At 43.2% G+C, this 25815-nt stretch overlaps 2 protein-coding genes across 2 annotated transcripts; one reads left to right on the forward strand and one right to left on the reverse strand.

Annotated features, from left to right (window-relative positions):
- Positions 1 to 1073: 1073 nt before the first annotated feature.
- Positions 1074 to 9989, reverse strand: Dusp18 (dual specificity phosphatase 18). Its single transcript, XM_015504946.2, has 2 exons — positions 9616 to 9989; positions 1074 to 5580 (listed from the first exon to the last, which is right to left on the reverse strand). The coding sequence occupies exon 2, from the start codon at positions 5511 to 5513 to the stop codon at positions 4947 to 4949; it is 567 nt and encodes a 188-aa protein (XP_015360432.1). The 5' UTR covers positions 5514 to 5580; positions 9616 to 9989; the 3' UTR covers positions 1074 to 4946.
- A 14-nt stretch (positions 9990 to 10003) lies between these two features.
- CUNH5orf52 (chromosome unknown C5orf52 homolog) lies at positions 10004 to 18692 on the forward strand. The gene is made up of 3 exons (XM_048798309.1): positions 10004 to 10403; positions 12814 to 12920; positions 16865 to 18692. Exons 1-3 carry the CDS (start codon positions 10119 to 10121, stop codon positions 17043 to 17045), a joined length of 573 nt encoding a protein of 190 aa, XP_048654266.1. The 5' UTR covers positions 10004 to 10118; the 3' UTR covers positions 17046 to 18692.
- Positions 18693 to 25815: the final 7123 nt, after the last annotated feature.

Raw genomic sequence — 25815 nt, forward strand, 5'->3', positions numbered from 1 at the left:
TTGTCATTCTAGGAGGCTAGGGCAAATGAGGACTCTTCTTACTCCCTTATTTGCCCCCCAAATAATCCGAGGGATGCCAGAAATTCTACCATCTCACTGTTTCTGCTCAGTTGCAAATGCTTTCTGGAAATAATACAAAACAGTTAACTGAGGGCCACTTCACAGGGAGCCATGGAAGGTTTTAAATAGAAAAGAGCCATGGTCCTCAGTGTATATTTCTTGGAAAAAAAAAAAAAAAGAATCTTCAATTTCTTCTGGACCCTATGTGGAGGAAAAATTAGGAGCTTGAGCCAAGGGTCAGGGAGACTAGGGAAGACCTGTTGTGGTGGTCCGGGTGAGCGGATGATAACAGAGACAGCACTGGGGACAGTTGTATTGATTTAGGATAATAATTTTTTAAAACATTAAAGGAGGCCATTATTTTGGACTAAGATTCTGCAGTAGGGCCTAATACACCAGTCTAAACATTAAAATGGAGTCACCTATGCTCACGTTCTGCATCACTAAACTGAAACTGGTTGTTATCTGACCTTAATCAGAAATCAGGAGATAAGGAAAAACAACCAAAATTCCCCAACAGGCTGGTTTCAACTGGCATGACAATGAAGTTTCTGAGCTTTAATCTTTTAATTCTACAGAAAGTAACCTAAAGTAATCTGATATTAACCAGTTATTCTTCTAGTGTTCTGTTCTCCCTGCCAGCATTTTACAAAGAAAGTGACTTTGACATGATTAATCAGCTATTTTCTTTTTTGGTACCATGGATTGAACTCAGGGGCACTCAAACACTGAGCCTCATCCCAGCCCTTTTTTTTTTGTATTTTATTTGGAGACAGGGTCTCACTGAGTTGCTTAGAGCCTCAGTAAATTGTCGAGGCTGGCTTTGAAATCGCCATCCTCCTGCCTCAGTCTCCCGAGCTGCTGGGATTACAGGTGTACACCACCGTGCCCAGCTACCAATCAGCTTTTTGTTCTTTGTTTCTGCTTTATTTAGTCTTTCTCTGTTCATAAGACTTTCTGCTCCATCCATAAGAATACTTATTTTACTTTTTGATTGTTTGTTTTGCTGAATACTGAGGATATCCTACCACTGAGCTACATACCCAACTTTTTTTTTTTTTTTCATTTTTTGAGACAGAGTCTCACCAAGTTGCCCTGGCTGAGCTCGAACTTGTATCCTGCTTCAGCCTCCTGAACATTGAACGAAGGGTAGACTTTTCTAGAATCAAACAACCAATTAAGATTTTAAAATCAAAATTATTCCCAAGAATAATGGCTTAAGGCAACAAAATATGTATTATCTCCCAGTTTCAGCAGGTCAGGAATTTGGGAGTGGCTTAGTGAGGTGGATTTTGGCTCAGAGTATTTCGTGAAGTTACAGTCAAAATGTTGGCCAAAGTTGCAGTCTTCCAAAGGTTTGACAAAGGCTGAGGTTCTGCTTTCAAGATGGGTCATTCACATGGCTGTTAACTGGGGGCCTCAGTTCCTTGCCTTGTGGGCCTCTCTCTATGGCTCTTGGTATGGTAGCTATCTTCCACCAGAGTGATTCAAGAGAGCAAGGAGCTACAGTGTCCTTTTTAATCCAATCACAATGGTCACACTTTGTCCTCATTAGATTCCCTAATATCTTATTGCACAGGTCAAACCTGTTTAATACAGGCTGCCCACAGTTGACTCACGCAAAGGCATGAACACCAGGAGGATGGGATCACTGCAGCCATCTGAGGTTGGCAAGTTTGTGAGTGACTGAGGATGTGAGGACATAACTTGGGGCTATAAGGTCCTTGCTTAGTATCTGGATGGCCATAATAAGTGACAGCCCTATTTTAGGTAAAGAGTTTCACTTTCCTGCCAAGAGTTCTTTCTGAGAAAGCCTCACCACTCCCTCTTACCAACCCAACTCTTAACCATTGCATTAGGACCAGCCTGGCTGATTCCTGAACCTGCCCTATAAAAATCTCAGAACCCAAGCCTGTTTTGCCTCTCTTTCCTATAGAGAGATGGCCTTTATTTGTCAGCTCTGACAAGTAAACTCTCTCTGCCTAGTCTCCGTCTCTCATTTCTTGCTTACCAGTCTCTCGTTCCTCACTTTCCTTTCAGGGGCCACAGGGAATTAGTCTGGAAGCTTTCTGCTTCGGGTAGGATCTTGTCACCCACACTACTGTATACCCCCTGACAAAGTACTGCACAATCTGATCCACAGCAAGCACTTAGCAAATGTTTGCTCTGTGAAAACTGCCTTCTGTCCTACAGACAGGACAAGTTATAGAATCCCCAGCTTGGTACTTGAAGCCCTGAATGCTCTGGTATTGCTAAGCCCATTCCATTGCCCCACCCCTGTTCCCTATGTCTATTATATACTGGAGCCTTCTTTCTTTCTTCTTTTTTTTTTTTTTGGCGGGGAAGGAGAGCATACTGGAGATTGAACTCAGGGTACTTGACCACTGAGCCACATCCCCAGCCCTATTTTGTATTTTATTTAGAGGCAAAGTCTCACTGAGTTAGTTGCTTATTGCCTTGCTTTACTGAGGTTGGCTTTGAACTTGCAATCCTCCTGCCTCAGCCCCCCCAGCCACTGGGATTACAGATGTCCGCCACTACGCCCAGCTTGCTGGAGACTTCTAATAATGAGGCTTCCCTTTGTCAGAGGACAGGGGTCTGAGAAGGTCCCTCTGTAAGAGTGATTCACTTCATGCTTTTTTTTTTTTTTTTCGTTTTTGCCACTGTGACTTATTTTTAAAATGGACATGTTTCTTTCTCTTCCTCTACATCTTCTCCTCAATAATCTCAGGGGAAACAGGATTACCTTTCTTCCCCCATCCTAGGAGATATCTGTCCTTTAGCACATACCACAGGAATGAAGTAATTCAGATTTAGGGATGGCACCAAAAGATCTAAGAAATGACAACCTCCCAAATTAGCAAGTGAATTACCACTCTAGATAGAGAACACTGGAATGTAGCCTTTGAATCACCCCTTTAAAAACCTACTTCCCCATGATGAGCAATCACAGCTCTGGACTTGAGTCCCCTGTGTTTCTCTTGCTGGCAAAGCCATAAAACTTCTTTTTCCTTTTCTCAAAACTGTGTCCTCATTATGGGATTGGCATTGGGGACAAGGACCGAGATTTCAAAATACCTCCAAGTGGGCAGTAGGACCTCAACTTGGCCTCAGTAAGGAACCTGATTTAGGCCACTGAAAAGAATTTCAGGATGCATCCAAAGAAAGGCACAAGATTTTAAAAAGTGATTACAAAGGTGCTATAATTCTTATAGTTCACAAGTCTGAGGCAGGAAGATCTCAAGTTCAAAACCAGCTTCAGCAACTAAGCAACTTAGCAAGACCCTGTCTCAAAATAAACAAACCAACCAAAGGGGGCTGGGGATGTGGCTCAGTGGTTAAGTACCCCAGGGTTCAATCCTTAGTTTAAAAAAAAGGGTGGGGGAACAACAAAGGTGTACATCCCTGAAAGGCAAGGTGCAGACACCCTTCACCTCTCAGAGAAGAAAAAGACTAGTGATGTATTCAGGATTGAGCTCTCTGATTATATATAGGATTTTCCTGGGAAGAAATATGTAGGTTCCCACGCAAGCTTTTTTAAAATCAAATCCCATGTCAATCATTTGATATTTGGGTTTCAGAATGTTTCTTTTTGGTTAAGCAGTCTAGCCATAAATCAGTTGTGGGCGCATTATGTAGTTTTTAAGATCTGCTGATATTTAAATTAATTGGTTTTGTTCTAATTTATCTAGTACAAGCATACACTGGAGGTTTTGTTCATCTAACTAAAGAGACAAGCATGGCTAGTCATTCTCACAATTCATAGCAATTCTAAACAAAGCCTTCTGGGGAAGCCAGAATTGTACCCCTTGCTTCAGGACCCCTAGGTCACACCTAGTTTAAACAGATGAAAACTTTGAAAAGGCTTATAAGACTATGCCTCTTCTGAGGTAGGATCTAAACCCCTTTTTCTCCCCTATATGGAGTGACTTTCTAGAAAAGCACTTTGAAAACAATACAGGACTATGCACATATGAGAGGAAATACCTTGACTTGGGACCAGCAGGTCCAAAGAGTGAGTATATCATCCATAGTGAGAGATGTCCATTATGCTAAGCATGGACCATGACTGGCCTGGCACTATAGAATTGCTGAATCTTCACAGATGAGGACACTGAGGCTCTAAGAGGCCCTAGGTCACATTGAGGGTAGGTGTCAGGGCTAAGTTCAGGTTTGCAGATACAGCCTTTCAAGCTAGAAAACTCTGGAGACCTGACATGTCCTAGAGAAGGGACTATGCACCCTTAAGACTGATACTTAAGTGCTGTCACATACAACAGCACTCAAGAAAAAAATTTTTTAAAAATTTTATAATATTGGAATGTTTATTTGAAAACTATCTTCTGTGTAAATTTGATCTTAGAAAACTAGAGTAGGGCCACTAATGGATGTAGGTTGTTTGGGGCCTGTAGGGTTCCTAGAGCACTATTTGAAGGCCACTTATCCAGTAGGTTGGCACTTACTGTAAAAAGTTCAGGGGGTGCCATGATGCTTAAGGCTCTGGTTTTGGGTTGGAAGGAACAAAGTAGGATTGTGGCAGTCCCATTTATGAGTTGTTCAGTCTAGCGAAGGGCAGCAGGATTCCAGGCGCTGGTGCTCTGGTCTCTCTCCAGTGTACCACCTGCCTTATTTTACCCTCTGGCCAGCAGCCATGGCCTGCCACTCATAGGGTAGAAAATTTATCTTCACCTCTAACAATCAAGTTTAATCTTTAAAGATATAGGTTACAAAGTTGAAAGCTGTGGTATCACTTTCTTTTTTTTTCCCTTATAAAAGGTATCATCTAGTACATTCCTGTATCAACAAAGATCCTTCAAGTTCAGATCCTGATATAGGATCAACAATAGGTCTGTACTTGGACCCAAAGCAGGGGCCTAGGAGATGATTTACAGTGGAATCATTAAACGGACATCCTTCTCATAGATGTCAGGGATCATTCCCACTGGGGAGCTGACCATGTGTATAGTATTCTTGCCAAACAGCTGGAACTCATAATGGATGAGTTGCTCCCAAAAGCCAGCATTGGGTCGGATGATGGGCCGGCATGACTTGGTCCATGTGTGGGCATCTAGCAGGGACATGGCATGGTACTTCATGAGGTAGGCAAGGCACAAAGTGGCTGAGCGGCTCACGCCAGCGGCACAGTGTAGCAGTGTACGGCCCTGCTTCATTTCCGCATTGTGGATGTGGTCGGCAATGGGGTCAAAGAAGTCATAGAGCTTGGAGATGGGTGCGTCAGCCACAGGCACCTGTGTATACTGGATATCCTCATAGATGGTATTTACCACCTCTACTGAGACATTGATGACTGAAGTGATCTGGTTGCTGGACAGCAAGAGCTTGTTGTTGGCAGCTACACCATTGCTGATGTACAGGCTTCTGGTGATCTGTGAGAGGCCGCTGATTGAGGACTGCCGGAACTGAACTGGGAAGGTGCACAGGGGTGCTGTCATCAAGGCGGTGGGTCAGCAGTTGGTGACACATGAGGCCTGCATTTTTCTAAGCTGTGTCCCTGGAAAACTGCAGAGAGGGAGAGAATGTTTAGAGTGTAGGTGCCCAGCAGGCCAACCCAGGAGACTTCTGGGAAATGGACAGATGGGTTCATGGGATTCCCTAAGGCAGTCCTCTGACCATCACAGGAGAATCACTCAGGGAACTCACTAATAATACACATACCCAGATTTTGGCCCCTCCCCAAATGCACCAAATGAGACTCTCAGGTAAGGGGCATAAATTTGCATTTCAGCTTGCTTCTTAGGTGATCTAATGCATACTGTCCTACAGAACAAAAGGCAAGTCCCTGAGCCTGGCAGTAGTGGCTTGCCTTGAGGGGTCCCTCATCTCTATTTGGGTAGGTCAACTTGAATTTCTCAGCTGTGCCCTGGCCTGATTCTCCATCTAGGCTCACAAAGTCCTCTTCTTACCCTCTTCAAAATTCTCTCCTTCCTTCAAGTCCCGCTAAGTGGGAATCATTTGCAATATCTTCCTCCTTAGTCTTCTGATTATATGCTAAAGCATGAGACTCTGAACCAGTGACTTGAAACCAGAGCTCACTGAGAGTCACTGGGAGGGGAGAAGAATAAGACCAGGAAGGTTCCTGCTCTCCTCACAAGAACCATTTCTTTGAAGAGATGGAATGCACTCATGTGGAACTGATGTCAAATAACAAAATCCTACATTGCTAAACATTCTCCTGTGCCTTGCCTCTAAAGAGAGCCTAGGGAAAGGAATGTCTGGGAGCTTCCCAGAGGCTAGCATAATGGGCACCAAAGCAACCCCAGGAGCAAGAGCAGAGAAGCAGCAGAGCCTCACAAAGACTTGCCATACCAGCACCACCATGTCTGCAGCAGGGCTGTGGCGTGAACCCCTGGGAGGGGCAGACTCCTGTCTTCTCCTCATCTTGGATCCCTCACTTTCTAACTCTTGAACTAAGCTTCAAAAATCCAACACCCTCTTATGTCTTACTGAAAAAGGGACATTTGGATTTAGATCACACCTCTCCAGTCCAAAGGGCAGTCTTCGCCAGGCAGACTAATGAGAAACCAAACATTTTTTCCCCCTGCTGCCCAAAATTAGGATAAGATAGAGCCCCTCAGCTTGACTGTCAAGGTCATTTGTGGCCTGGCTGCTTCCTTTTCTCTAGCCTCCCATTAGCCTTGCCCAAGTCCTCAGTTAGATTGAGCCACTGACAGTTTCTCATGACATGTCTTCTCTAGCCAGAGGCCTTTGTCTCTCCTGCTCTCTCAACCTGGAATCCCACTTCCTTATAAACCTATCAGATCCTGAATTATTCCGTTCAGCAGGACAGTGGAAATCTAAGGAGCCTTGAGATCTTAGGCCAAGAGTCTCTTCTTTAAAGGAAACCTCCTGGAAACACTCTCTTCCCTCTCCAATGCTTGATTAAATTCCTGCTCCAGGCCTTAGTAGCCTGATGTTTTCTCCTTCCTAACACTTCCAAAACCACTGAAGATGTGGTTTTGCCTTGAGCTATCTGACAATTTGATAAAAGTCTTCTTCTTAAGACACCATGAGCCCTTTAGGAGAACAATTATCTTAATGTCCATTGTATCATGAACCAGTGCCAGACTTCCTGTAAGTGCTTGATAAATACTGGTTGAATTAGGAAACCATTCCAATACCATGACCCCAGGAGACTTTTGGGAAATGGATGGATGGATGTGTAATGCCAGATTCGTGGGACCCCCAATAGAACTCCAGGAGTCGAATCCGATGCAATCACACAAGAGTCTTTATTGCAAGCTGGAGCCCGGACTCATAACCTTTTCCGAAGCAGCTGTCCCGAGGAGTGAGTCCTGGCCCTTAGTTCAATGAGGGTTTATAGATTTTTTGGGAATACTCACAACATCACACAGCAAATCATTTCATTCAGCGGGGAAAATCAAACAACATCTCTTAACATTGATTAGCACATTCACTGGCAGGAACAAGTTGGGTAAGGGTGATTGGTGAGTTCAAGAGGTGGATACATTTGAGCTGATTGGTTTAAGCCACGAGAGGTGTACTCCATAAACTGCAGGGTTGCCTAATCATGTTATCAATCACCAAAACTACTGGGAGGGTCACCTGGCATTTCAGATATTTTCCCTGTCTCATGCTGATTGATGGTTGCTAGGGGGGTGCTATGGGTCCTCACCTAGTATAACAGAGTCAGGGACACCTGGCACCGCATATCTCTCCTGTTAAACAACTCAGCAGGGTGGGTATGAGCCTAGGAGTGCTCTGTGGGTTTTTCCAAGGACAAGGGTCACACCCACTCCCTCGGGACAGGCCTTGAGGTAAAAGCTGGTTTCTCAAAAATGGAGTCACATCAGTTTCTCAGATGGGTCTATGGGACTCTCTAAGGTGGTCCTCTGAATATCACAGCAGAATCACTCAGGGTTCCTAGGCTTCTGGAAAGAATGCTAAAGGATGCAGAGGGAAATTCAACCTGCCAATGCCCCAGGGTCAAATTCATTAGGCTCACCCCAAGAAGGGCAGATAGGGCTGGTTTGTTGTAAAGGTCATTTAAGGGACATGGGATGAGGTCTAAAACCCAGGTGGAAGGCTAAATGCTAGGAGATATTCTGGACTCTCACCATCAGACCCCCCCTCCAAAATTAACTGAGGAGCCCCCAACCAGTGCCTAGAGGGTAGAACAGAGGAGACTGTTGATTGAGTGACAAAAAGTATGAAAAGACACTACTTTTTAAAAAAGACTAAGATCCTACCCTGGGGCTCAACAGATCAGACTAAAAATCAAAATGGAGTGACTCACACTAAAGTTCCACTTCACCAAACTGAAACTAAGTTGTTCATCTGACCTTGGAGAAATGAGGATCAGAGAGGTAATTGCCAATGTTCTCAAACAGGCCACTCTCAACTGGCAAAATAGTTCCCTGGGTCTTAATACTTTCATAATAAAAGGAAACCTAAAGTAATTTGATGTTAATCAATCAGTTTTTCTACACTTTTGTCTCGAGGGTGAGGCAGGAGGATCAGTTCAAAGCTAGCCTCAGCAAGACCCTGTCTCTAAATAAAATATATAAAAAAGGGCTGGGTAATGTTTAAGAACCCCAGGGTTCAATCCCTGGCACAAAAAGTAAATAAATAATTGTAATTTTGCCCTTTGACAATAGGAGTAACAGTGCCTATCTTAAAAGGATGTTGTGATCTGGGTGTGGTGGCACAGGTCCATAATCTCAGCAACTGGAGAGGGTGAGGCAGGAGGACTGCAAATTCAAGGCCAGTCTCAGCAATTTAGCTAGATCCTGTCTCAAAATAAAAGGGCTGGGGGTGTGGCTTAGGGGTAGAAGGCCTCTGGGTTCAATCCCCACTACCATAAAAAATAAAATAAGAATTTTGTGAAAATTTAAAGGAGATAATCCAGTGTTGAATATAGAGCCTGGCACCGAATGAGCACTTTAAAAATGATAACTATTTCTTCTTGCTGTTGTTAGTGGAGTTAAAAAGCGAGGCGTTTCCTCCAAATCAGCCTGCCCATCAGTTCTCCAGCCTTCACCTCGTGTGTCTCAGCACCCTTTGGGAAGAGAATAAAGAGTTTAATTCCAGACTGGAGCTCAGGAGTCGCAAAGTTCCCATGAGGGAAAAAAAAAAAAATGACCCGAGACTTGTTCAGCATGAAGAAGAGGGAGAGAAAGAAATAGCAACTCGACAGCAGTTGAGGTTCACCATTTTACAACCTATGAAGAAGCCTTGGGCTTCCCTCGTCTAGTTCGACCTTCACAGCTACCTAATCAGACTGGTGTCTAGAGTTAATACTTCCATTTGTCACAGGTGGAAAGAGAGGCACAGAAGGGAGGCCTTGTTCGGGGCCGCCCAAGGCCCAAGAGCTGGTCGTCCGGCTCATTACAGGTGGAAAAAAAGTCGGCAAACACCGAGAAGCGTTGGTTAAATTCTGGCTTATATAGCAGAACAAAATCCACGGGTTGATAGGTTCGAGGCTCTAATTCCAGGGGTGAATTAGGTAGGTTACCTGGGAATTAGCATTGGAATAGGCTTCTTTTCAACTCGACGTCAAGATCCCACCAGTCTTACCTCTCTCCAGTAGGAGTACAAGGAAGGGGGTTCGTTCATGAAGAAGTGGCACCGATTATCCCCAGCCAAGGTTCTCAAAGAGAGAGACTTGCTCGGAAGCACAGACCGCAATCCACGCCGGCCCAGCAATCTGATTGCCATAATAATGGTTTCTCCTCGGGGGGAGACGTCCGCTGCCCAGGTCTCGGAAGAAATCTCGGTTTCCGTTCTGCGCTCGGAGCAGCCCCTCCCGGATTTAACCTATTACCACCTCCGCGATCACTCCTTGGTCACAGTCGACCTCACCCTCGCCGGATTATTCTGGCCCGCCCAATTCGTCTCTATAGCAACGCGCTAAATCGCACTATGGCGGCCGCCGAAGGACAATTCTGCCGCGTCCTCAGCCTCCCGGTTCGCCCCGCCCCCAGGCCCCGCCCCATCGCGTGTTTCCCAGGCAACGCACAAACCTCTGCTGGCCGCGTCTGCCTTGGGTCTCACTCAGTATCTGCGCAAGCGTAGCAATCATGGTTTCCATTCCGGCGTCGTTCCCCTCCAGTGTCGAGGACGAGACCGCACGGCCAAGTAGGCCCTCGGTTACTTGGGATCTGGATTTGTACAAGGATTACAAGTCTTCCTCCAAAGCGACCGCCAGTTCCGGCGCCACTGGGAACTTGGATTTAAGGCGCGACCAGCGCGGCGACCGCCAAGAAACCGGCCACGGGGTCCAGCCGAAGGTCTACTTCCTTCGGCCACGAACCTCACAGCCATCGGTGTGCTTCAGGTGCAGCCTTGGTTCCCCCGAACTCTCTTAGACCGGACCCAGAACCTGCGCCTCTCAACGCTTATCTCCAGAGGCCCGTGTTCCCCTTTCTCGCACCCTAGGGGAACCTGGATTTCTCAAAGACCCTGACCCCAACTTCTTTCCAGTCCAGCTCTGACACCTAGGGGCCCGTCTGAACGCCTTCAGCTCTGACTCCCGAGAGTAACCCGGAGTCCTAGCTCCCAACATTTCCTCCAAATCAGCCCGCCTGTCAGTTCTCCAGCCTTCACTTCGAGCTCTGAACCTGCCTGAGCCTGGTGAGACCAGGGTCCACCTCAGGCTTGAAACTTTCCAACACCCGTCTTCTTAGCCTCCACGTTTCTCAGTGATAATGGAAAAAACCCAAGTTGTCTATCATTAGGAGCCCCAATTTCCCGCACCCTTTTTCATTTCTGAATTCCTGTCGCTGCATCTTGCAGGCTCCTGTAGAGGACTGGCGGTGGAAGGCAATTTGGTTCAAAATGACCATTATTTATTACTTGAAAGGGAATATTTCCAATCATTGTTTTTTTTAAAAAAATCTTTTCTTGTATTGATAAATTTGGTGCATTGCTAAGAGGATGAAGAATGTTTTATGACCAGGCTTGGTAACACACACGTATCAGCCTCTGCAGTTTAGGGAGAACTTCCCACAAAATGATAAGGGCTAGTTATGTAGTGCAGTGGTAGCACAACCCTGGGTTCAATCCCAGGACCACCACACACACACAAATATGTATCTTTAAATATTTTTAGAATTTTAGTGTTGTTTTTTTAAAACAAGATTTAGGGGACTTGCTGTAAGCACCTTGACCTCTGAACTAGTTTTTTCCATTAACTCATGTCTAATGCTGTGTTGCCCTGCATAGAAGTCAGAGAAATGAAAATGAGAGATTGGAGATATTTGTTTATTAATATTTGTTTGTAAATATAAAAATATTCACAAGACCATTGTTCCAAATTGGCTGAAGATGAATTAGAAAATAAAATCTAACCCTTCAAAATGTTTTACCCTTTAGAAAATTGCCTTTTAAAATCGCAGTTAGGAAAGTAATATACACTTATAGAAAAATCAGAAAAGAAAGACCAGCAAAATGAATGACCTGAGACAATCACTGTAGCATCTTGACATATATCATTCCAGGTCCATTCATACATGTGTGTTAAACTTTTTGAAAAATCCATCACAAAGAGTTCATTGTTTAGTTACCTGATTTTTCCCCATCTAATACACCTAAGATGTTTATTTTTTTTAACTATCTTTTTTTTATGGACCTTTATTTTATTTATTTATATATGGTGCTGAGAATCAAACCCAGTGCCTCACACATGCTAGGCAGGTGCTCTACCTCTGAGCTACAACCCCAGCCCCAATGTTTATGTTTTATACATAGTCACATATATTTTATTGTCTGGCTTGCTAAAGTTATTCGTTTTTCTTTTCTCATTGTTCTACATTTAGTTTCCAAATTTTAGCAAATACGAGCATTTATTTTTAAGTAAGCCAAAACATTTAAAGGTATATATTTGTTAAACCACTTCATGGTGTAACCAAATTATCAATATTGAAAACTCAGTGGCTGGCAATACCTGGTCTTTTTTTTTTTTTTTTTAATCAATTCCTCATTTTGTTCAAATTTTTTACTTGGAGTACCTGGCTCCATCCTATTCCACCTTCCCCACCTCATCCCATTTCTACTTCTCACTTTCCAGAGTCTTCTAAAGCCCTGTGCACTCCAAACTTCCCTCATGTTTGTAAATTTTTCCCAAACCCTTTTCCCTTAGAATTTCCCTATTAACCAGCCCAATCTTTGTACAGACTCTTTATTTTATTTTTCCCCTGTTCTGATTTACTCCCCACTTCTTAGATTCTCCTTAGATTTATGCTGTGAAGTTCTGCTCCAACCCACCATATCCTCTCTCAAATTCAACCCTTTGACCTGGTTCTCCAACTTTGACTCTTCTCTAAGATTGTTCCGTTTCACCTTCTTTTTTTCATTAAGGTAACTGCTTCTAGGGCTAGGGGTATAGCTCAGTAATAAAGTGTTTGCCTAGTATGTGCAGGAGCCTGGGTTCCATCCTCAGCATTGCCCTCCCCACCAATAAAAGCCAAACAAACAAAAAACAGTTACTGAGGGTTGAGCATTGTCTCTGATTCCGTTCACACTTCTCTTTGGACTGCTCTTGGCTCTTCAACATCCTTCTCAGGTATCCAAGTCACAGTTCTTTAGCACACACCTTGTCCACAAGGAGAAACATGGTTATTCCCTTGCTCCTCTAAAAATTATGAGAAAGCTGTGCATGTCCTAAGAAACTTCAGCCACTCCCCCAGGAGCCAATGAAATCAGGCCCTAACCCTGGCTTTGGTCTCAGCCATCTCTAACTGGTACTACTTTCCCCTCCCCATTCCAGTATAATGGATTACCAGTGAAGCAGCATTGAGCAAATTTTTACCCAAGAGCCACTTATCTCGGGTGATTATTCGTGACAACCTCAGTGCACAACGAATCTATGAGACAGAGGTAAAGTAGTCACAGTTTTTGCATTAGAGTGTGTTAAGGATTTAACTCATATTCATTTTATATTCCCCGTATCCTGGAGGCAGTAGATCCTTGAGGTGATAGGGAGTCATCAAGATGTTCTAGGGGAGACCCCATTTTTACAGAGGAGGCAGTTGATAATTGGGGTTACTGACTTGTTCATGGTATCATACCTGTTCCTGAACTAAAGGAGCCAGAGAGAAAGACTCCATGGTTTTTTGCCTCTCGTATTTTTTTCTCAAAGTATATTATCTCTCTAGGGAATTCATGAATACATTCCTACTATTCCCATTAAAAGTCTTAGGTTCTAGAGCTTGAATCAACATCAACATTTATCTGGTCATTTTTTTTACTCTGGGTGTTAACCCCATTTTCCAAATTAAAACTGAGGCTCTTTTTGATTATGAACAAGTAGGGTTTGACCTATATACTTGGAAGCCCAAGTGTTGGCACTCCAGTGCTCCCCCTGGACCCTGATTGATTCATTCATTAAACATGTCTTTAGGAACTGCTTGGGACAGGCATTGTTAGGCAGTAGGAAGAGATAATTGAATAAGATTCATTTCTTCAAGTAGAGCATTTATTCCAGAGTTGAGCTTTTGTCCCCTTCTTGATTGTTGAGCTTTCCTCCATGTTCCTAGGTCAAATCTGGATGGGCCTATGGGATTCTCACATAGAAAAGAGTGGAGAAGGTCTGTGGATGTAGCTCAGTGGTAGAGCCCTTGACAAGCATGCATGAGGTCCTGGGTTTGATCCTTAGTACTGCCAAAAAAGAAAAGAATGGAGAGCCTTAAGAGAGAGTACCAGATCCTCTTGAGGGCCATATAAACCAAAACAAAGACTTGGGGGGGCATGTAGCTGAGTGGCAGAGCACTTGCTTAGCATGTACAATGATGCCCTGGGTTCTATCCCCAGCGTTATGAAACAACAACCAAAAACCCCAAAGCAGATCAGGGCCTGGGTATTTACTAAACTTGCAGTGGAGTAATGTAGTAGAAATAAGGTGGACTTGGGCTTGGAGAATGGCAGGCCAGCTTTGGGTAACATTCAGTGATTTGTTCTTCCCAGCCTCTCTTTTCTTATAGGATCTATTAAGACCTATATAGGATCTATTAAGACCCTTTCAGTTGCAGGTTATATAAACAACTTGAATTAGTTCAAGCAAAATAGAGGAATCTGGGTTTGCATAATCAAGGATGGATAGGTCAGCTTCACCAGTGTTTGGGATGAGGGAAGCCAGGGGTTCCAATACCTTTGGTGTGTCTTCCACTCCTCCTCTTCTTCTCTTGCTGCTTTCTGAATATTATCATAATCAGGCTAATTTTCCTTGGAGGACAAGCCACCCTGGCATGTAGACCACAAAAGGAACACAGTGCTTTTGCTGTTGATCAAGTTAGTCAAGTCCTGGAGAAAACCCCCAGTTAGCCGCAGTTGGGACTTGGGCCCGTTCCTGCTCTAATCATGGTGACGAGGTGGTGTGTTGTGTTCTGGCTGACTCAGGACTAACCTCTATATTCACTTTGGAGAGAATGTTGTACCTTGCCAGTGGGGCAAAAAACTCTGAAATACTGTACCTGGAAACTTCTGCATTGTCTAGAGGGCTGGTTCATCCTTCAGCCACCCAGAAGCTTCCTTTTAAAACTAGTATTTAGCCCTATGTATGATAGGGACTTGATATCTATTATATATTATTACATTCACTTAATAAATCAGGAAATCGAGACTTAGAGACATGGAGTAATTTACTTGGGTCACATGGTCATTGCAGAATTGCAATCCAGGTCATTGTGCAGATTCTTCCTTAAGGAAAGAGACTGTCTTCTTTATGTTATAAACCTGGAAACTAGCCCAGAGGCTGGCTTACAGGAACTCAGTGGATTCAGGCACCTCAGTGATAATGTGGCAATATTCCTGTCTCCCCACCAAAAGTATTCACACTGGGGAAAGAGATAGCTTTGGATGGACACCAACTTCAGTGAATACAACTAAGATCTAGTGTCTTAAGAATCCCTTGAGCATGCTCTGAGAACAGTGAGTAACGGCTGGTATCATTCATCTACAGCCATGTGCTCAAGCAGGATGGGTTTGCCCCACAGGGGACATTGACAATGTCTGGAGATATTTTTGGTTATCAGAAATTGAAATGGTGTGGATGCTACTATCGTTTAGTAGGTAAAGGCCAAGGATGCTGATAAAAATTCCTACAATGTGCATGTTAAAGAATTGACCAACCCCAAACATCAATAGTGTCAATGTTGAGGAACTCCGATTTCTTGTAAGCCAAGCTCAAAGTGAAATCACGAGCTGACACAGCCCAAATGCTAGATGTCATGGAGTAGACTAGAAAATAGTGGTAAAAGCAGCCATTTACTTCTCAGTGGCTGGATCAGAATTATCTCAGGTACATGATAAGAAAATAGATTCCTGGGTCCCTCCAAACCCTACTAAACTAGAATTTCTGAGGTCTATAATTTCATCAAGCAACTGAAGTGTTTCTTATATTCAGCCAGGTATAGAGACCACCAATTTGAATTATGTAATTTAGTGTCCATTCTTTTTGTCACTATCCTCCCTTTAATTTGCTGTGTCAAATAATCATGTCAACATTGACTAGCATTTATTAAAAACTCCTTTGCTTAGCATTGTGCTAAATCTTCAAATAATTTTAGTGCTTATCTGAATCCCTTGGGAAGCTTGTTAGATCAGCTCTTACCATATTGTTTCTACATGTCTCGAACCTCCCCATCCTTCAAAATCCAACCCCAATTTATATGCCATCCCTTCTGTTACAGGGCCTGACTCTGGACCTACATGGAGGACGCTTATCTTGCTCATTGTGTAGCAAGAAAGTGCTAACATAGAATTCTATGTTTTGGGACAGAGTGCTGTCAGAACACTGGCAAGCACAATTTCCTTGCTCCCTTTGAAAGGAGTTATATGGCAGTTTTTGAACTCTTGGTGTCTGGACTCCTGTAATATGATATGTTGCATATCACCTCTGGCCTATTGTGACTATTATAGGTAAATTGGCACATCCCCACTACAAAAGCTATTTTTGCTGTACAATAAAGCAGATAAAGTTCTCTGAAATTGTCTCTGGAGAGGTTTCTCTGCACCCAAAAGCTCCCCACTATCAATGCTGGAATGGCAGGCCCCTCAGCACCCACCATGCAGCATTTTTTTTTTCAGAGTTGGGGATCAAATCCAGGGCCTCATGGATGCTAAGCCTAGACTCTCCCCCTGAGCTACACCCACAGCCCTATGCAGATTTTCTTGATATCTGCCCTCTTTTGAATTCAATGCTTCTTTTATGAGTAATTACTTTCTTCCTGGTTTAGAAATATTTATGTGTGTGTCTCTCTCTTTCTGACTATGTTTTAGTTATTGGAAACACCTGTGGTGGATTTGTCTTAGCATCCCTTCCCATAGCTAGCTTGTTGGAATAAATAACTGAATGCGTAAGACACAGATATGCCTTCCCAGACCTTATAATGTTGTTAGAACAGGGAAGAAGTTATATTAGAAGTAACAATAAGAATTCATGGGATAATAAGGGATTTCACAGACAATATATGGGAAGCACTAGATGATTAACAGGGACAGGGTGATGGTGGTTGTAAGAAAGAGGTGTTTCTCCCTCTTTCTAGACACACCCATCCCACAACCCCAATCCCCCATTTTTACTGACTGGTCTTCAGCATTACAGTCAAAATCAGACTCCTTGGCTTCACACTGTCAGAATGTAACATAGGGGTTATTCACTTTTTATAAATGAGGAAACCAAGGCTCCCTATGAATTATGGTATTTATGAAATGAATATTGGGTCCAGCAGGGACATTTTCCACTCCCAAATCAGCAGCCCTAGATGCTTATCTTGCTGTGAAGTGGCTTCTTCATCCCTAACCTCACCTTTATTTTTTGTAAGATAAGAGCTTCAGACAAGACCAAGAAAAAGATGAGCCATTTGTACGACCATCTGAAAAAAAAGTTTTTGACAGACCAACTCAGAAAGCTGGGGCGCTGGAGACAGGAATCCATGAACATCCAGCAGTACTTGGATAAAATCCGGACGCACAAGGTCCAGTCTTGCAAGAAAAGCCATCCACCCTAGTTATGGCAGAATGATCTGACCCAGGGTCACGGCACTAGTCGTGACCAGGGAAGAACTAGAAGCTAGCCAGCCTACATCATCATTGAACAATAAACCGAGACCAGCAGACAGCAGAGCACCAAAAAATCCCTCAGCAATTCTAATATTCTTTGTCCTACCCATCCTCTCTATTCTGGTGAAAGAGATCCTGACAGTCCCAATTCAGAGGCTGAATCAAGCCAGTCTCCATGATTCAGGCAAAGATTGACTTTTCAGTGCCCCTATTTCTTTTTCTTCCTTCTTTCCCTGCACTGGGAATTGAACCCAGGGAATTACACATGTTAAGTATGCATTCCATTACTGAGCTAACGCCAGTACCCACATTTCTAAAGTGATATATCCTACCGAGGTGTTCTGGGAAATGGAAACTTAGATAGGAATGACTATGACTATGACTCAATAATGCCACTGCCTGGCATTCCAGTGGTGAGAACTTCAGATTGGGGCATCAGAGAGTGCTATTTCTGCCACTTATCACTCATGTGACCTTGTAACCTCCATGGGCCTATTTCCTTATCTGAAAGAATCAGGTTATAGAAAGGGAACCTGCCTCCAAGAACTGACATGAGGCTGTCAAGTGCTTGGCCCTAGACCCATCATTTCCAATGGCTACCATCAGAATGGCCCCAGTTAGCTTCTAGCCTTGGGGAAGGTTCCCACTCCCTTTTCTGCTTGCTATCATGACTACATCCTGATAGTCTCCAATCTGGTTCCTGTAGCAGCTTCTTTCTGTCTTGTGTAGTAGCTGTTTGGATGTTTGTGATAATCCCTGACTTGAGTGTACACTCTGGGAACCAAGGACCTTCCAAGATTCAGTTCAAGCCTTATTTCTTCTTTGATGCTTTTCCTCACTGGCCCTAGAAAGAAAGGCTGCTTCTTCCTGGCCCTTGGTGTGTCCACTCTCATCTCTGCACAGTTTAGTTGGCCATTACTTGTTTGCACAGTCTCCCTGATCAGGTTGTGAATGTTTTGATGATAGCAGTACTGATACCATAATGCCTAGTAAATGGAGTGGTCATTCACTGTGTTTTGAACAGATGACTATCTTATTTCTCTCTCTATTATAGCATCAGGACAGTGCACAGAGGAAGGGCTTGGTACTTATTTTTAAGTTAACTGAGTCTTCTCATTTTACAGATGAGGAAACTGAGGCCTAAAGAATAGCCTGATTTACCCAAGGTCATATGGCAAGTTAGTGGCAGAGAATTAAAACCAGGTGTCCCAACTCCCGTAGAATGGTCATTCTGCATCACCACAGCTGCTAGGTGAGGACCTTAGTCCTCTCAGTGGCTCTTGGAAGTCATCCTTGGGAAGTTCTCCACATTCCTCCTCCCCACTCTCTCCAGCGCTGCTGCCTGGTGCCATTTGGCAGCCTTGCCCATAAACTGGAGGATCTCAGTGAACTCTGAGGCCAGAGGGGCCTGGGTTAGGGGTAGGGAGGCAGATGTTTTTATTTCTCCCTTTTATGGTCTTCCTTTAACACTGGAGCCTGCTTCTTTTCAGTGGGAGCCCAAAACATCATTTTCTAGATTCATATTTTTTTCTGAGCACAATTGATTAAAATAAATTAATTCAAAATATTCACGTTATATAAGCAATATGTCTACATTGGCACAAAAAATCAACTAAAACAATAACAAAAATGTGGCTCTTCTCTTAGATAAGCTAGCTTTTTGGTATATTACTTATATTTAGTATATTTGTTCTATTTCAACAAATCTTTTTCTTTCCTTGGCATAGTACCCAGAAAGGAGGAAGACGTTGGGGATACTGGAATCTTCAGGAGGCTGCAGAACAGGCCCAGTTCCTTTTATCCCCAAATTATCCCTAGGAACTTTCTATGTCCTATGTTTAACCTAATGCAGCTTTTCTGAGCTTTGCCCAGGCACCACACACCTTTCTCCCTTGGAGAAATTGGCTTTGCCTGAGTGAAGGTCTTTGAGTTCCCACGTGGTACCCAAAAGACAGAGTAGACCCTTGGGGTGGGTAGAAGGAGCTAGGAAGGAGTTGGTTACTTTTATAAGCCACTGACTTACCTCTGATTGACTTAATCTTCTCATTTTTTATTGAAAAAACAGAGGCTATTGCATTTAGGTTGGGAAAAAGAAGCAATGAAATTCAAGAGAAGCCACTTAGTTATTGGAAGGGAAGAAGGAGATTAAAAAGAAGAAAAATTAGGGAAGAATGGAGTGTTGGATGGGGAAAATATTATGAGGAGGAGGAACTTAAAGATTTAGTCCAGTGAATATGTACATGCACATGGACACACACATGGAACACCAATGAACTGTTACAGAGAAGCCCATTCCAGTAGTCAGAACCATTAACATACTAACATTTATTGAGCACTCATGTGCTCAGTAATGCACAAGGCTTAGCTCTTTTCAAACATGATCTCATTGAATTTTCCCCATCTATGAGTGAGAAAATGAGGTTCAAAGAGTAAGAATCTTGACCAAAGTTGGACAGTGACAAAATCAAACCCCAAGCCTGTCTCAAACTGAAGCCCATCTCCTAACCACCACATTTAGACTCCCTGTCTTTATCACTCCAGGTGGAAGCAGAGGGCCTGTGACTCCAGAGCACATATCAAATCCTTGCTCTTAACTCTATGATTTCACAGATGATATTATGGGGTCTCAGTATCATCAGTCCTGTGAGTTCAGCTGTTTAACAGCAGAACTGAACTCAAACCTAGTTGTTCTTATGCCAAGTGGCCTTCAGCCACCCATTCTGGGACGCATAAGCTATTAAGGAAAGTTAAGACAGGTTTAGTTGATGCAGACAAGGGAGATGCTCACCTAAGAAGTGGAAGGAAAGAGCAGTCCTATTTACTTCCTGGTAGTTGTGAAAAGATATTCTCAACATCAATCAAGAAATCATTACTAAATACCCTTTGTGACTGAAGCTCTGTGATAATGGCAGGGATAGGTGAATGGTACTTTCTTTTAAAGAGATTAAGTATGTTTGAGCACACCATTATTTTCTGCTGAAAATACATTCCATTCCCTCCTCCTCCACCCTCCCCCAATGCATTTCACTAATTTGGAGCAGTTGGAAAAGCTTAGTTGAAAAATTTGCAAGGTGTACACTGGAACTTGTTGCTTCCCTCTCTAGAATTTCTCCATAATCTGGGATATAAGGAAGAAAACTTCTATTTACTGAACAGCTATAATATGGAAAACATTGTATATTTTACCTCATTAATTCCTTATAGCACTTTCCAGGCATCATGCCCATTTGCAGCTGAGAAAACCAAGGCACAGTTGGGTGCAGTGGTGTACTCCTGTAATCCCAGCTATTCAGGAGGCTTATGCACGAAAGAGGATTGCAACTTCAAGGTCACTTTGTCAACTGAGTGAGACTCTGTCCCAAAATAAAATAAAAGGGCTAGGGATGTAGGTTAGTGACAAATTGCTTGCCTAACATGTGAGGCCCTGGATTAGGTATCCAGTACCACAGTAAATTTAAAAAAAAAGACACAGGGAGGTTAAGGAGTTTGCTCTGAGTCATTTGATTTGAACCAGACTATAGCAGATTATAGGTATATGGGGTGTACTCTTTCCACACCAGCCCACTGCCTCCAGCTGTGCTGAGCTTTATTGTGAGTAAAAAGCTTAATTTCAGCCATAGTTTATTGAAGGCACTGTTCTGCAAGAAATGCCCATGTTTGGAGCTTCCTATTCATGGCCTCTGGCTCCTGTCTCTCCTCCTATAGTTATAGCTATTAAGTATGGTGGTAAATAAAATAGCAGGAAGGAAATCCAGGCAAAGACTCATTCCCTTTATTTCTGGTCCCAGCTCTGAGCTGGGGGAGGTGGCTCTAGAACACTAGTTTGATAGATCTGGAACAGCCTGCCAAGGGAGGTAGGCAGCTGGAATCGTAGGGAGCAGAGGAGGCAAGTGGCTCTGCCCCAGTTGCTGCTTGAGTGAACTCCATGTTCTTTATTTCTGCTTCATTCATCCATTCATCCATCTATCCACCCATCCACCATCCCACTCATCTATCCACTTACCCATGTGGCACTTCAACACAACCAGAGCACAAAGATGGAGGAATTGGTTTTCTTGTTTGCTGTTACATCTAGGCCTTTTCCTGATCAGGGCAGGCAAGTGGAGTGACCTGCAGCTTTGGAGTGCCTCTACCCTGATGCACTCTGATTTTGAGCAAGTCCCCTTTCCCACTTTGAGAATTTGGGGCTGGAAGACCTGTATTGTGTAGAGCCTCTCCTATTTTACATGTGGGTAACTGAAGCTGGGAGTGGGAAATGGCCTTACCAAAGTCAGGTAAGGATTTGGAGGTGGATACGGGACTGGACCACAAGATGCTGACACTCATTTGTACAATGGGAATGGGAATCCTGGCTTTCCTCATCGCTCAGGATTATAGAGAATGCCACAAGATAAGAAAAGTGAGGGGAAATGCTTTGAGAAATGAAGTCACAGGCCAAAAATGTCTCAGATACGCACTGGGGCCCTGGCTGCTGGACCACAGATGAATCACACAGTGACCACCAGAGGTCAGCAGATGCTTGTATTTATGTGTCAACGATAGCTCTGGTGGAGTCTCGCTGCCTGTATTTGAGGTCTAAGAAGGAAAACCAAGTCATTTTATCCCCAGGATTCAAGATAGAAACAGACACAAGCACGTATCATGGCCCAGCCCTTTGTTGAGTTATAAAGAGTTACTCCAGATAAGTCAGAGCCTGGCCTAGCTGCTGATTTTGAAAGTCAGCAGTGCTAGAAGAGCTGAGGGGACAATGCCAGGGCAGGCCTTGGACTGGGGCTCCCTCCCTCTCCTAGGAAACCTCTGTAGGCTTTAACTCTCCCACCTGAAACTCATGATGGCATGTAGCTGTATTCCCAGCAATGGTAACATAGGGAGACTTCATCTCAAAAACAAAACAAGCAAGCAAAACCAGACCAAAACAACAACAACAAAAAAACCCCCGCCATTTCTCAGACCTGAGATGAGTCACAGGGCTTTGCACATGTAATGTTCTCAAATATCTGCTAAATGAAAGGCAACAGATCCTGCTATGAATGAAGCCAGAATACCTAGGCTTATATAACATAATTCAGGGTTTTATTTTACTAGTGTATTCATCACTTCAAAATGATTGCAGTGGGATTCCTTTAGCTACTCTGCTCATCTGGGAGCATTTTTAGAGGTTCTGTCACCTCAGTAGATTCTGGTCTCTCAGCTGCTGGAATTATTACTGTACAGATAGTCTTTTTAAGCTTTTCCCATGTTTAACCAACACTTTGCACTTCACCTTGCACATGTTTATTGATAAACTTGTATGTACCAGGCACTTTTTCTTTTAATTCAAAGGATATTTAATGAACATCTGTTTATGATGTGCCAGTCACTAGTCCATACCCTGGGGATGTGGCAGTGAACAAAGGAGAGCCCCTGGCTCTTTGGAATCACATGTTGTGGGGGAGAAAGACACCAGACAAGGTGAGTAGGTAAATTAGGGGCTCTGTTAGAAGACAGTAAGTGCTAGAGAGAAATATAGCACCCTATCATAATGAAGCTGCCTTGGAAAACACTCTGGCAGTTCTTCAAAATGTTAAACACAGAGTTGCCACTTAACAAAGCAGTTCTTTTAGGCATATACCCAAGAGAAATGAAAACATATATTCATACAAAACTTTGTACATGTTCATAGCAGCATCATTCTATATACCAAAAAGTAAAAACAACTTACATGCCCATCAATGGATGTGTGGAGAAAAAAATGTAGTCTGTCTGCATAATGCAATAGTATTTGGCAATAAAAAGAAATGAACTGAGATATGCTACAATATGAGTGAACCTTGAAAACATTACATGAAGTGAAGGAAGTTAATCCCCAAAGATCATGTAGTATAGGATCCTATTATATGAAATGTCCAGAACAACTCATAGAGATAGAAAGTAGAGCTGGGCATGGTAGTGCATGCCTATAATCCCAGAAATTTAGGAGACTGAGGGTAGAGGATCATGTCTGAGGCCAGTCTCAACAACTTAACAAGACCCTCAGCAACTTACCAAAACCTTTTCTCAACAGAGAATGTAGAGCACCCCTGGGTTCAATCCCCAGTAACCTCCCCCTATCCCCCACCCACCAAAATTAGTGGTGGCCTAGGGGTGGGAGGGGAGGCAGGGACTTGGTAGGTAAAGGGTACAGAGGTTCCTTCAGGGATGATAAAAATTGTTCTAAACTTCATCATGGTGTTGGTTATGATAGGTAACAGAAGTGAGCAGTGGGAACATGAGGTTAAAAGTATAATTCTATAGATCAGGACTACTGTGCTGACCCTCACATTTTTTCTTCTGAAGGACAATTTGCCTGAGGATGCTTTGGCCCTATCTGGACTAAATTAATAGGGAGTGCTAAATTCCTTGGCAAACAATCTGTTATCTACAGGTCCAAGGCAGGCACAAAATGCTCTGCCAATAAGAACACAAATTACCCTGAAGGAAGGAATTTCTGTGACTTTTACACAGACCAGATTCCAGGATGCAGGAATACAGGATAATTAAAACAAATTCCCCAAACCCCCAAATCAGTAAGAACAAGTTCTAATTAGAATTGGTCACTGTAGGCAGAGGTGATTCACAGTTGATTTGAATCTTAAGCATGTCATTTTAATAGAAAATCTCTCCTCCATGGGGTAAGACCATGTACAGGGAAGACTTAAATGTCTGAAGCAATCCTGCAGTCAGTCAAAAGTCAAGAGGTAGATTTGGGTGAGACTCTGGAAATTTTCCTGGAATGCCCAATAAAGCAGGTAGGCAGGAAGGACATGTTGACTTTTTCCTCTGTAAGGGCCCACTCTCTCTCTTGAGAGTGTCCCCTTTTATTCTTTTCCTATTCCTTCTATTAAACTTGTGTCTACTTTTCCAAGTGATTCCTATGAAATCTTTCCTGTGGTCACAAGAATTAGTGACTGAGGACATCAGTTGGTCACTTTGTCTCTACAGATGACCTTGTTCTGCAAAAATTGCACAACCCTGTGAATACATTAAAAACCACTGAGATGTAAACTTTTAGTGGATGGATTTTATGATATGTGAATTATTTTTCCCAGTCATATATATATATGTGTATGTGTGTGTGTGTGTGTGTGTGTAATACACATATTTAAAACATATGGGCGTAGGGCTGGGGATGTGGCTCAAGCGGTAGCGCGCTCGCCTGGCATGTGTGCAGCCCGGGTTCAGTCCTCAGCACCACATACAAACAAAGATGTTGTGTCTGCCAAAAACTAAAAAATAAATATTAAAAAAATTCTCTCTCTCTTTAAAAAAATTAAAAAAAAAATAAAACATATTGGCGTATATATACATATAGGTGCTGGGAATTGAATTCAGGTGTGTTTAACCACTGAGTCACATCCCAGCCCTTTTTTGTATTTTAGTTAGAGACAGGGTCTTGCTGAGTTGCTTAGGGCCTTGCTAAGTTGCTGAGGCTAGCTTTAAACTTGTGATCCCCCTACCTCAGCCTCCAGAGCTGCTGGAGTTACGGGCATATGCCACTGTGCCTGGCTGTGAATTATATTTCAATAAAAGTTTTACATACATACTTAATGGCAGGTGAGAGGGATGAGGTTCAGAGAGGGAGGAATGTAATTTAGAGAAATGATCGGAGAAAGCTTTAAACGAAAGATGACATGTGAACTAAGACCTGAAGAACATAATAGAGGAATCCTAAGGATATGCAGGGGCAAGACCTGATGATCACCACAAATTCCACATTTTCATTCATTCATAATCACATTATTTCACGTTCAATCTTCCTTGCTGATACTGGCTGACTGTGGTCGGGCCTCAGCTTTGTGCCACCCAGTGGAGGCTTCTGATAAATGACCTACAGAGAAGATGCTGATGGACCTCTCCATCAGGTAAGTATGAATATAAAGGCTAGGATGCCACTTAGAGGACAACCATCCTGGCAGAGATCTAATAATCTTGTCCAAAATTAGACCAGCAGGAAAGGGCAGACACTTGCTGGCTTTCCTTTCCAGGTACATCTAGATCAAAGGAACATTGTAGCCACCTTTGTTTTCAATATCCTTCCATTCTTATATTCGTCTGTTGGTGTATTCGTGGGCTTTTTCTCTGGTGGTTCTCACTTCTGGCTGCACATTAGAATCGTGGAGGGGAAAAGAGGGGGTCCTTGCTCCATGCCAGGGCATCCTCTCCAGAGATGTTGTTTAATTGAAGTACACATTTTTAATTTCCCAGAAGATTTCTCCTGAAATAACTGATGGAAACTGAGTTGCTAATGAGGCCAGCTGGTCGAAATCAGATGAATTAAAGATAGCTCAATAGGGTTCCTAGAATAATCAATAAATTTAAGCTGTGCCATTTACTCTGGCAAGACATCAGACCATCTCTTTCAAGTTTCAGTTCCCCTTACTAGGAGCCAAGAATAATGATACACTGTAAAGTTTTATAAATCTATTGGACATAATGGCATCAAAATTCCCAGCAAACCCAACCACTTTCAAAGGTCTTCATAGAAGCAGTCAAAAAAATTTTGTGGCAGAACACCATGTGTCTCCCAGGTTCAATTCTCTTTCTTGGTGGCTGCCATCATGCCATTTGGAGAAGTGGCAGCACATTTTGGTGAGAGTGCATGAAAGTAAAACTGCTCACCTCATGGCCAGGAAACAAAAAAATAGAAAGAGGAAGTGGAATACTTCCCACTAGGCCCACCTCTTAAAGGTTTCCTACCTT

This window comes from Marmota marmota, unplaced genomic scaffold, assembly GCF_001458135.2.
Source record: "Marmota marmota marmota unplaced genomic scaffold, marMar, whole genome shotgun sequence".
NCBI lineage: Eukaryota > Metazoa > Chordata > Mammalia > Rodentia > Sciuridae > Marmota > Marmota marmota.